At 33.6% G+C, this 13,547-nt stretch overlaps 1 protein-coding gene across 2 annotated transcripts in view; it reads left to right on the top strand.

Annotated features, from left to right (window-relative positions):
• FIG4 (FIG4 phosphoinositide 5-phosphatase) overlaps positions 1–13,547 on the top strand; it is a 127,921-nt gene that overhangs the window by 32,832 nt on the left and 81,542 nt on the right. For both annotated transcript variants that reach the window (XM_003935957.3, XM_074397610.1), the window contains exons 4-6: positions 3,329–3,485; positions 9,528–9,578; positions 12,168–12,316. In XM_003935957.3, coding sequence (XP_003936006.1) covers positions 3,329–3,485; positions 9,528–9,578; positions 12,168–12,316 — 357 coding nt within the window. The remainder of the gene's footprint in view (positions 1–3,328; positions 3,486–9,527; positions 9,579–12,167; positions 12,317–13,547) is intronic.

The raw sequence follows: 13,547 nt of genomic DNA, 5'->3' as shown, positions 1-13,547 counted from the left end.
GTTTCCTACCTCATGATCCAGAGAAGTGGAGGAGCCTGGTCTATGGAGGGGGAGAAGAATGGAGTAGATGTTGAGAGACACCTCTTGACTGGATTTTCTCTGAGGCCCAGACACACCGTTTCCCACGTGTGGCATGAATCACTTCGGGATCCTTATATAAGTTCCTTTTTTAGTTTAAGCTGCTCAAATTGGTTTTGGACATTAATTATCAAGAATCCATGATGTTTGTTCTTTTGGGCAACATTTCCCAAAATAGGTTCCTCAGAACGTTTATCCAACTGTTTTTTAATTTTATTAAATTAAATTAATTAAGTAATTAATTTATTGTTGTTGTTGTTATTGTTGTTTTAAGGCAGCGGTAGGAGGAGTTTCCATGAACAAACAAATCTGGAAAGGCACTTGGTCTTTATCTCCCATCAGAATTCATGGTGTACTACTGTAGCACAGTACTGTAAGCTTCTCAGGATTTTTAAGTTTCTTAGTCCAGTATTATTTGCTCACTGCCACTCCTGTCCCCCATGGAATTCCATTAACTAGTATTTCATGATGAATACATTTGGGGAAATATTACCAGAGATGTTTAGATTTTATCTTCAAATGAAATTAGACCTCTGTTCAGCTGTGTGCCTTGCCTGCATTCTTTTACTTTGTAAAGAATGACATTTATTGAATTGTGCCTTGGCATATGAAACAGCACTGAGAAATGTGTCGTTGACATTGCTGGAGAATTCTCCTGAGGTTATTGTTCTCTACAGCACGAATCTTTTTTATGAGGATTCAATCTGGAATTATCTCCCAGTTCTCAGAACTACCATAGCTTCTCCAAGTACTGGCTTGGTTTTTATCTTTCAGCCACTGTGCATAGCATAATTGGATGTGTGTTCCTCTTTGCATTATCTGTTAGAAATGGAGAGGCAAATGTGGGGTATAATACATAGGATCTTAAGATTCATTCTTATGTACAACTTTATTCTTGGACTCATCCTACTATGTTTTTAAACATTATTTCCTTTACTATAATTTCATCTTCATTTTTATAGTATTTTGTGTATATGTGTATGTATGTATATATATATTTAATTTTGGTAAAAAACAACATTAATCATCGTAATAATTTTTAAATGCACAGCACAGCAACGTTAACTATATGCATCTTGTGCAACAAATCTTGAGAATTTTTTTATCTATCCAAAACTAAAGCTCTACCCATGGAATAATAACTCCTCTTAATCTTGTTATCTATGTTTGCTTGAGGCATCTAAGTGCTATTTGCAGTGAGACCAAAAGCAATGAATGAATTAAATTGTTTAGAATAATTTTCTTTTTTTTAAATTTTAAGTTCTGAGATACATGTGCAGAACATGCATGTTTGTTACATAGGTATACATGTGCCATGGTGGTTTGCTGCACCTATCAACCCGTCATCTAGCTTTTAAGCCCCGCATGAATTAGGTATTTGTACTAATGCTCTTCCTCCCCTTTCCCCTATCCCCTGAGAGTCCCTGGTGTGTGATGGTCCCCTTCCTTTGTCCATGTGTCCTCATTGTTCAGCTACCACTTATGAGTGAGAACATGCAGTGTTTGGTTTTCTGTTCCTGTGTTAGTTTGCTGAGAATGATGGTTTCCAGCTTCATCCATGTCCCCTGCAAAGGACGTGAACTCATCCTTTTTTATGGCTGCATAGTATTCCATGGTGTATATGTGCCACATTTTCTTTATCCGGTCTGTCATTGATGGGCATTTGGGTTGGTTCCAAGTCTTTGCTGTTGTAAATAGTGCTGCAGTAAACATACATGTGCATGTGTCTTTACAGTAGAATTATTTATTATCCTTTGGGTATATACCCATTAATGGGATTGCTGGATCAAATGGTATTTGTGGTTCTAGATCCTTGAGGAATAGCCACACTGCCTTCCACAATGGTTGAACTAATTTACACTCTCACCAACAGTGTAAAAGTGTTTCTGTTTCTTCACAGCCTTGCCAGCATCTGTTGTTTTCTGACTTTTTAATAATTGCCATTCTAACTGGCATGGGATGGTATCTCATCGTGGTTTTGATTTGCATTTATTTAATGACCAATGATGATGAGCTTTTTTCATATGTTTTTTGGCCACATAAATGTCTTCTTTGGAGAAGTGTCTGCTCATATCCTTTGCCCACTGTTTGATTTTTGTTTTTGTTTTCTAGTAAATTTTTTAAAGTTCTTTGTAGATTCTGGATATCAGCCCTTTGTCAGATGGACAGATCACAAAAATTTTCTCCCATTCTGTAGGTTTTCTGTTCACTTTGATGATCATTTCTTTTGCTGTGCAGAAGAAGCTCTTTAGTTTAATTAGATCTGATTTGTCAGTTTTGGCTTTTGTTGCTGTTGCTTTTAGTGTCAGGAAATCTTTGCCCATGCCTATGTTCTGAATGGTATTGCCTAGGTTTTCTTCTTGGGTTTTTATGGTTTTAGATTTTATATTTAAGTCTTCAATCCATCTTGAGTTAATTTTTGTGTAACATGTAAGGAAGGGGTCCAGTTTCAGTTTTCTGCATATGACTAGCCAGTTTTCCCAGCATCATTTATGAAATAGGGAATCCTTTCTCCAGTGTTTTTTTTTTGGTCAGGTTTGTCAAAGATCAGATGGTTATAGATGTATGGTGTTATTTCTGAGACCTCTGTTCTGTTCCATTTGTCTATATATCTGTTTGGTACCAGCATCATGCTGTTTTGGTTACTATAGACTTGTAGTATAGTTTCAAGTCAGGTAGCATAATGCTTCCAGCTTTGTTTTTTTTGCTTAGGATTGTCTTGGCTATACAGGCTCTTTTTTGGTTTTATATGAAATATAAAGTTGTTTTTTCTAATTCTGCAAAGAAAGTCAATGGTAGCTTGATGGGAATAGCATTGAATCTGTAAATACTTGGGCAGTATGGCCATTTTCATGATACTGATTCTTCATGTACGTGAGCATGGAATGTTTTTCCATTTGTTTGTGTCCTCTCTCATTTCCTTGAGCAGTGGTTTATAGTTCTCCTTGAAGAGGTCCTTCACGTCCCTTGTAAGTTTGCATTCCTAGGTATTTTATTCTCTTTGTAGCAGTTGTGAATGGGAATTCACTCATGATTTGGCTCTGTTTAGAGTAATATTTTTAAGTGAGATAAATGTCAGTATAGATATTTCTAGAGAATAATTGTGAGATACCTGAAAATTTGTATGGCTATAAATCAAGGAAATAATAAAGTGAGAAATGTATCAAAAGTCTTTGGCCTTTTAAATAGGCATCTAAAAGCCATTACTAGATTTATAAAACATATTTTTCTTTCTTTTTTTGTTACCTAGGTTTTGTCAGGTTCTTAGAAGGCTATTATATTGTGTTAATAACTAAAAGGAGGAAGATGGCAGATATTGGAGGTCATGCAATCTATAAGATCGAAGATACAAATATGATCTATATACCCAATGATTCTGTACGGGTTACTCATCCTGATGAAGCTCGGTATGTATGGCAGTGACTACCTTTTTTTTTTTTTTTTTTTTTTTTTTTTCCCCAAGATAGGGTCTTACCCTGTTGCCCAGGCTGGAGTGTAATAGCATGGTCATAGCTTGCTGTAGCCTCAGCCTCCCAGGCTCAAGTACTTTTCTTAATGTGGTAGATCAGTTAGAAAATAAAATATAGTTTAGATATTATAAATGTTATGTAAAAAGATCAAATATTGGCTCAGAACTTTACAACTTTTGTTTAAGAGCTGTTAAAAGCCTCCACTATAGCAATTAGCAAGAATCAGCAGTGGCTACTAAAACCGTTAGGTGAAAGGTTGTTATCGAGGAACAGAATAATCACATAGTCTCAACATTTTAAACTCCATAAATATCTTTGTTGTTTACAAAGAGGAATAAGTATTTTTATAATAAAAAAAATGGTGGACGTTCTTACCCAAGTAATCAAACTTTGCATCACCAATAATGAGACAAAAGGATCACGAGGTCAAGAGATCGAGACCATCCTGGTCAACATGGTGAAACCCCGTCTCTACTAAAAATACAAAAAAAAAAATTAGCTGGGCATGGTGGCGCATGCCTGTAATCCCAGGTACTCAGGAGGCTAAGGCAGGAGAATTGCCTGAACCCAGGAGGCGGAGGTTGCAGTGAGCCGAGATCGCACCATTGCACTCCAGCCTGGGTAACAAGAGCGAAACTCCGTCTCAAAAAAAACAAAAAACAAAAAACAAAAAACTGACATTGTTTGACTCTCAATGGGAGGGACACAGTTTACATTAGTAGTTAAATATTGCTAAAAATATTTAACTTGAATCTAAGCATGAGGAAATAATCAGATAAATACATACTGATGGACTTTCTGCAAGATAACTGGCCTTGACTCTTAAAAGAATGTTAAAGTCATCAAAGACAAAAAAACACCTGTTCTAGATTTTAAAACAGACATAACAACAAAATGCAGATTTTGGTTGGATCCTGGGTTAAAAGTGTGTGTACTTGCACACATATCCTCACACAAAGCTCTAAAGGGCTTTATTTGGACACTTTATATATAGACTACATACTAGTGATATTGAATCAGTATTTAAATTTGGAGTATAATAATGGTTGGTGGTTACTGAGGAGATTGTTCTTGTTTATAATAAGATACGTGCTAAAATATTTAGGAGTGAAGTGTCATGATGTCTGCTACTTACTGTCAAGTGGTTTAGAAAAATAAAATGTACTTGTATATTTAAAGAGAGATAACGTTTGTGTATGTGTTTAAGGAAAGAGCACTAACAATGAATTCAGAAGAAGGACATGCTGGTATTAATTGTACTTTTTTTTCCCCAATTTTTCTATATATCCGAAATGTTCAAAAGTTTTGGAGTAATTATTAGAACTTTGGCAATGTAGGAAAAGCTATTAACAAATTGATAAAATTGTAAAGGTTGAATTGATTTAATATTATAAAGATTAAAATGGAATAAAGAACTATTTATAAATTTTTAAGATAGGAAACAGTTTATATATATATATATATATATTTTTTTTTTTTTTTTTTTGAGACGGAGTTTCGCTCTTGTTACCCAGGCTGGAGTGCAATGGCGCGATCTCGGCTCACCGCAACCTCCGCCTCCTGGGTTCAGGCAATTCTCCTGCCTCAGCCTCCTAAGTAGCTGGGATTACAGGCACGTGCCACCATGCCCAGCTAATTTTTTTTATATTTTTAGTAGAGACGGGGTTTCACCATGTTGAGCAGGATGGTCTCGATCTCTCGACCTCGTGATCCACCCGCCTTGGCCTCCCAAAGTGCTGGGATTACAGGCTTGAGCCACCGCGCCCGGCCAACAGTTTATATTTTAATTATATCCTGTACTTCTACAGTGTTCTGATACATGAACCAGAATTTAAAAGCGATGCAACCCTCTTGCTTGAGACCTTCTTAGACAGTGGTTTTCTTGGCCCTTGTCATGTTGCTTTTGATGATGATTTGGAAGAGGGGGCGCTATTAGAAAATAATTTGTTTCAGATGAGGATAAGTACATTTTATCAGATAAAGTAAACCTTTGTCTTGCACTAACTGAAAAAAATTGTATCCCATACAGGGTATAGGAAGGCATAGTTTATTGACTAAAAGTGAATCAGATTGACCAGAGAGAGCATACAAATCCAGGGATAGGAAAAGGTTCAAGAGGTTAATATTATTTATAAATCTCATCTTTATGACTTTAGCCAAGAATAATATAGATTATGTTATTGAATATAGTGACTGGAATATCTTTAAAGAGTAAAATTATCTTATGAGTAATACCATGTAGTAAATGGACTTATTCAGAGTAAGATACAATTATATTAATAGTTTTTTATAGGTAAACTGAAGTAATATTACTAAATAGAAAAAACTTTTAATACTTATAAAACTATATAATCCAATAGTGCATCTAAGTAAAAATACTTGGTAAAATATTTGGAAATAAAATACAGTACTGTTAAACATTTCATGCGTAATGTTTTTCTCTGTAATGCATGATTGTTATCAATGTTAGAAAATTTACTAGAGCAGTTCACCACATTAAAATGTTGCTGGAAAAATTATCTTCTTAATGTTTGCAGAAAATATATTTGACAAAATTTAATATCCATTTGTGATAAAAAGTTTTAGCAAGCTAGGAATATAAGCAGACTTTCTTAATCTGATAAATGATACTTATTAAAAACCTATCTCCAAAATTGTTCTTAGAAGTGAAACTTTAAAAGCGTTGCTTTTAATCAAAGTAAGGAATAATACAGAGGTATTTGCCATCACTACTAACATTCAGCCTCATATTGAAGGCCCTAACTAGTGCCGCAAGACTGGAAAAATAGGGCATAAAGCTTGAAAAGAAAAATTAATGTCATTATACAAACAGCATCATTTTCTACTTGGAAAATTTGGGAATATCTACAAATTCTCAGAACTGATGAAAGAGTTCAACAAAATGACTTAAGAAAAGGTAGCTGGGCATGGTGGCTCATGTCTGAAATCCCAGCATTTTGGGAGGCTGAAGTGGGAGGATTGAGCCCAGGAGGTTGAGGCTGCATTGAGCCATGTTTGTGCCACTGTACTGCAGCCTGGGTAACAGAGTGAGATTCTGCCTCAAAAATAAATAAATAAATAAATAAACAAAAAATAAGTTAGAAAAAGAAAAGATCAACATGTAAGATATGTAAGAACCAGTAATGTTTCCACACATTAGCAGTAATGAACAAATAATTTATAAGGTACTTGTGAATAAATATAACAAAAGCTATACAAAACCTTATGGAAAAAAAACTTAAAACATTATTAAAAGATTTAAAAAAATCTCTAATAATTGGAGAGATGTCCCTTGTTCATGGATGAGGCTTGATATCCTGAAGATGTTAGCTTTCACCAAAATTAATTTATAAATTTTTTTTTTTCTTGAGACAAGGTCTCACTCTGTTACCCAGGCTGGAGTGCAGTGGTGCAGTCCTGGCTCACTGAAGCCTTGAACTCCTGGGCTCAAGTGGTCCTTCCACTTTTTCCTCCCCAGTAGCTGGGACTACAGACACATGCTACCACGCCTGACTAATTTTGGTATTTTTGGCAGAAATGGGGTCTTTTTGTGTTGGCCAGGCAGTTTTTTTAATTCCTGGACTTAAGCAGTTCTCCCACCTCATCTTCCCAAAGTGCTGGGATTATAGACATGAGCCACAGCACCTGGCCCATTTATAAATTTAATGTAACATTAATCCAGATTCCAAGAGGATGTTTTGAGAATGGAACTTGGCATGATTTTAAAAGTCATATGGAAAAGCAAATGTCTAAGCATAGTCGAGACAATTTTAAAAAGAAAAGAAGAAATAAAGTCAACCAGATGGTAAGACCTATAGTAACTGAGATAAGCAGATAGTAAGCTATAGTAAATAAGATTGCTTAGTATTCGTGGAGGAATTGATGTGGGTCAATGAACAGAGTTGAGAAAACCTAGAAAAAGATCCATTTTATGTGGCAAACTGCAATATGATAGAGTAAGCATTACAAGTCATTGAGGTAAAAGATGGGATAAATGGAGCTGGTTTTCCAATTGGACAAAATTGAAATTTGATTCCATTCCCTGATAATATTCAGGAAGCAAGTTCAGAAGTACAAAGATAATTTTAAGAAAATAAAGGTAAATATTTTTATAATACTGGTATGAAAAAGGATTTTACAAACAAAATACAAAATGTATAAACCATAAGGCAAACAGTGCTATATTTGATACTGTCAATATTCAAAATGTATTTATAATCCAGACAAATTTTAGGAAACAGCAGGAGTCTAAAAGTAGATATTTGCAACATATAACAATGATTATTATTTAGAATGTGGGAAGAATTTCTACAAATCAGTGAGAAAAAATAAGCAACGTAACTGAAGAATGGTTAAAAGGAACAGGCAGCTCACAGCAGAGATTCTGAACCTTGCCTAGTAATTTGGGAAATGCAAATTGAAAAGCTACCATTTTATTCTCATTAGTCTGTTTGGGAATAGTCAAAATATCTGCCATCATCAAATGTTAGCAGAGATGTGGGAAATGAGTTGTATACTATTAAGTTATACACTATGAGTTCGAGTGATATTTTAGTCACTTAGAAGAACACTCCGACAATTCTAGCAAAGTCGAAAATGCATGTTATCTACAACCCAGTGATTCTTGTTTCTATGCCTGTGCCCTAGAGAAGCTGTTATACATGTGTATGGGAAAATATGCATTGTATCTTACAGTGGAGAACTGGAAAGAACCTTAATGGTCTGTCAGCAGAGATAGAACATGCATCGTATCTTACAGTGGAGAACTAGAAAGAACCCTAATGGTCTATCAGCAGAGAATGGATAAATAAAGTGTGTCATGTGTAGCTGGGTTTTCTTACCCATGGTCTCCACATCTGTGGATTCAACCAACCACAGATTGAAAATACTTGAAAAAAATTCTGTCTGTACTGAACATGTACAGACTTTTTTCTGGTCATTATTCCTTAAACAATATAACAGCTATAGCATTACATAGCATTTACGTTGTATTTGGTATTATAAGTAATCTAGAGGCAATTCAGAGTATCCAGGAAGATGCTTGTTGTGTTTTATGTGTTATGTGCAAATACTATGCCATATTACATCAGGGACTTGAACAGCAGATTTTGGTATCCAAGGGAGGACCTGGAACCAATCCCACACAGATACCAAGGGATGACTGTATATGATGAAGACCAAACATTGATGAAAGTGAACAGATTAAATCTATAACTTTCAACATAACTAGATTTCAAAAAATGAGTGAAGAAAGTAGGACAGTATACGAAGTTTGAAATGATTTGCCTACATATTTTAAATATACAGTGTAATGCTATATTCAAAGATGGCTCTAATGTGATAACAGTAAAGAGATCCATGGACTGGAAGAATTCATATCAACGACAGGAAAATGGTTGCCTCTGGAGCGACAGAACAGGACTAGGGAAGTCTAAAGGGAATTTTAACTTCCGAAATTGTTCGTTGTTTATCTTTTAAAAGTTGAAATAGATATTTTAAAATGTGGACATTTATTAATCCTGAGTGACAGAAATGTGAACATTTTATTCTATACCTTTTTTGGTATAAAAACTTACCAACTTAAAATTGCGGTGACACACAAACATTGTGCTTGTTTTTGTTGTTCTCCTCTCTTCATCCTCAAAGCATTTGCAAAGCATGTTGTAAAAGCAAAAACAGCATTTATTTCTATCTTGCCCAAAGTCTGCCATGCTCCACACACATAGGTGCATGACTTTGCCTCTCACTGGCATAATCAGTGATGAGGAACAGTCAAACAATAAAGTTAAAGGTCTCCAAAGGGATAATCAACAGACCTAGAATTGCTTCATATGTAATCTTTATTCTAGATATGGTTTGAATTCTTCAGCTCTAATGAGCATATTTACAAATATAAATGTTCATATAGGTACATGTTAAACTGTGAAAAGTAATAGTATTGGGCAAATGAAATATATCTTGTTTTTTTTTTTTTTTCAGGTATCTACGAATATTTCAAAATGTGGACCTATCTAGCAATTTTTACTTTAGGTAAGTTTGAGGTTAATTTTGCTCCTATTAATCACATAAACTTTTATATTATTTTCCAGAGGTTAAAAAGAGAATGAGAACATAGTAGTACTCTTCTGTTTCTTTGTAGTCAACTTGTTTTATGTAAAAGCATTAAAATATAGCTATCTCTTTCTTTTAAAAATCTTAATCTGAAAATCCAGATGGGTAACTTAAAGGATATTTATTCTCATTATAGAAATTATCTTTGTTTTAGGTAGGATTTAATGTATTTTAAAGAAATATTCTAATTTTGTAATCTTAAATTCCAAAAAATGAAATTTTCATTCAGCCTCTGATACAGAGTTGTAACAATTTCATGATTCAACTTTTAGTAAATAATCTGGCAAAATTTGGTAAAAATGAATTTAAAATAGGAAGAACTGTTGCAATACTGATGTACTGCTGGTGACATTGTAAATTAAGTTTCCTGAGATGGAATGTAACATTGAACATATACAAAAATATGTCCTAAGAAAATAACCAGGAGCAAAAATACAAATCTCCATTGTAAAGAGACATTTATAGCTTCTCTATTTATACTAGCCCAAACAAGCAAACCAAATAATCCAGGGACAACCCAAATATTGGTAACTGAAGAACAGGCAAGTAAATGATTAGAGCATCATGATAAGTATTATACTACCATTGATGTGACTAGTATGTGGGCCTGATAGATGTAATTATTGTGATAGATGGAAAATTCTATTAGCTGTAATATCCAAACTAAAAATAGAACACAATAAGGACTTGAGTCATAAGGACCAAAGGAGTACCTAGAGCATTTGTAGCTATTGGTGTTATATACTACTGACAGGGTACTTTGCATTTTTAAAAAATTATTTTCAACTATTAATGTAGTTAACCATTTCTTTATGAAAGAAAGAAAAGTATTTCTACTACATAGGGTGAATATTGTCTTTATTGATGCAAACCTGAAAGAAGTTAATTATTTTAACAGAAATGGAGCAAAGGGCTCCTAAAGAAATAGTTTTTACTTCCACAAACATTTATTGAATGTGTATTTCCTTTGTATTTTTCGCCGTCTTTTAGTTTTCAGTATTTATGCCTAGCTTTATAGTGTCTGTCAATTATTATGGAAGCTCAGTGCTATTGTTAGAAATGGCCTTTTTCTGCTTCATATTTCTCAGTTTTGTCTGTATTTTTATACTGAGTTGTGATAAAGTCATTCTATAAGTAAATACCTGAAAGTTCAAGTTTTTGTGCCTCATAAGTAGGCTTTTAAAAAGGTTAGAATATATTCTTAAGAATCTCTAGAATAAAGCAGTTGTTTTAAATAGAAAGAATTGATTGTTAAAAATCAGAAGCCAACTTCTTAATATAGCTTTTTATCCCTTTGAGATTAGATGCTATTAAAATGAATGGATTCATCAAGCAAATATGATACAATTGAATTTCACAGATGAAACAAATCAATTTCAACCAAATTATATAAATAAAGAAATGATAATTCAAATAATGTTTGTGACTCTCCAGACAGAATTGTAACCATTTTAAAATATGACTAAAATACTTTAAAAACAAATTTATATAAACACAAAATATTTTTTTAGAATTTGTATAATTTATTCAAATTTTTATAAACATAAAGTATTCAAACTACTTTCTGAAATTCTGTGCTAAAAACATGTAGCCAGGCTCCTTTAGAATTTTCAGTAAAAACTGGAAAGTCCCCCCACACATACTTAAGAAATAAATATATATATATACACACTGTAAATATATATGTATTGTATATATATATACACCCTATGTATATATGTATATTTTAAATATATTTATGTATATTTATATAGAGTATAAATGTGCATTACTCTATATCAGTACAGAGTATAAATATATTTATATGTTTATATATAGATACTTTTAAAATATCTGTAGCTATATATATAGAGAGAGAGAGCTAGAGATACTTACTTTAAAGTATTAATTATGTGAGATCAAAATTGAATGAATTTCTTTTGGCCTAAAGGCCAAATTTAATTTGCACAGAGACAATTATATTTTTTGAATGCCTTTTACTCTCCTAAAACATGTTTCACTGTAATGGCCTATAATGTTTGCTTATTTCTGTTTTATTATGAAGTCAGTTATGATACCACCATAAATAATTAATAGAATTATTTTCACTCCTGGGTAAACTAGGGTACAGAATTATGCAGTATTGCAGTGGATGTTGTAGTATCTAAAACCCCATACAGATTCATAGAAAATGTGACCCTGTTTGCACAAGACCATGAACTTAGATTGATTTAGGTATGAAGGAAAAAATGCACATATGCACATTGTACAAATCAAAGAATGTAGGTTACTGAAATTGTCTTGTGTATTTCCAGTCATGCAGATGCCTAGTCATGCAGTGAGGTTTTTATTTCTAATTATGTTTATATTTTGCAATGTTTTACAGTGCTTATTTGAACAGCATTGCTTCCAAATAAAGTAACAGGTGCTAAGTAATTTAGTTCACAGATTTTAATTCCGTATGGGAGCCAAGACCATGAAATATGTTTTGCTTTTGTAATTCTTATTAAATTTCAATTCTGTCCTCAGTTACAGCTATGACTTGTCCCACTCACTTCAGTATAATCTCACTGTCTTGCGAATGCCCCTGGAGATGCTAAAGTCAGAAACTACCCAGAATCGCCAAGAAAGCTTTGACATCTTTGAAGATGAAGGATTAATTACACAAGGTGGAAGCGGTAGGTGGTCTTGGCATATCTAATATATATTAATGTGGTATCTGTGAAGTGGCAGCTCATTAAATTCACTCACATTTTCCTCATATATCGCCATCCCTCATTGCCCTTTGTCCTTACATGGGGTTGTTTTGGATATGTGAAGTTGACCAATTCATTCTTATAAAGATCATTAATCATGTGATTTCATTTGTCGGCCAGCCACCAAATTGTATGCTGACATTTTCTAGCAATTATTCATGTACTTTTCATTGAATACATTCAAGCCTAGGCTTCTACATGGAGTGCAGAGGTGAAGTTTATGTGGATAATTTTTTTTTAATATTAGATAATACACACTACTTATTTTCCTTCATAGAGACCCGTTTGTTATGGTCTGAGTTTTGAAAAAGATTGACCATGGGTTGCCTATTATGTACTAGACATTTACATGTAATAAATGTATTTAATATATTTATATAAACATATAAATGGAGTACATGTTATATATGGGTATATAAGTATAATATAAATATAAAAGTATATTAAATTATACTTATATATTTAATATATTTGTTTATATAAATATATATTTAATGTTTATATAAGCATGTAAATATGTAAGTATATAAATATATATATAAACTTTATATATATTTATGTAAATATATAATATATAAATACGTAAATTGCTATTTCTCATTAAAACTCTGCTCAGTAGGTATAATGCTAGTTTTATAGAATTAAAGACTAAGTAGAAAACTGAGGCCTAGAAATTAAGATCATATGGCCATGTCAAAGAATTAGAGTAGCAGATCAGAGGTCGTTATTACTTTGATGGGTCCCAGCTTGACCCATCAGTTCTGCATAGGCCCTGCCTCTGCAAGACTGCTGTAAGACCACTCACTGTAGGACCACTCAGTGCCTCATCTAGGGTGCCCCTGAGATCCTGGACTACACCAGTCACACACTACCTTTATCACCAGGTTCTTGGATCAGTCTTGCACTCTAAACCTAGAGACATTGCTAATGTGAATGTTGTAAGGGAATCATTTCAATAGTGAAGACACCAGCTGTGTTAGACTGTGGGCAGTAAGCCAATAGTGTCTTTGGGCTCCTTGCTCCATACAATTTAAATGATAGTGATGAAGATGTGGGTGCAGAAGTGCAGAAGTAGAATCCAATCTAAAGTAGTCCCAGAAGATCTGCCCTTGCAAGACTCTCAGAAAGAGGCTGGGTTCTGTTAATGGTTTGC

Source organism: Saimiri boliviensis, chromosome 4 (assembly GCF_048565385.1).
Source record: "Saimiri boliviensis isolate mSaiBol1 chromosome 4, mSaiBol1.pri, whole genome shotgun sequence".
In the NCBI taxonomy this organism is placed as follows: domain Eukaryota; kingdom Metazoa; phylum Chordata; class Mammalia; order Primates; family Cebidae; genus Saimiri; species Saimiri boliviensis.
Note: the sequence above shows the minus strand (reverse complement) of the source record. Positions and strands in the feature narration are given on the sequence as shown.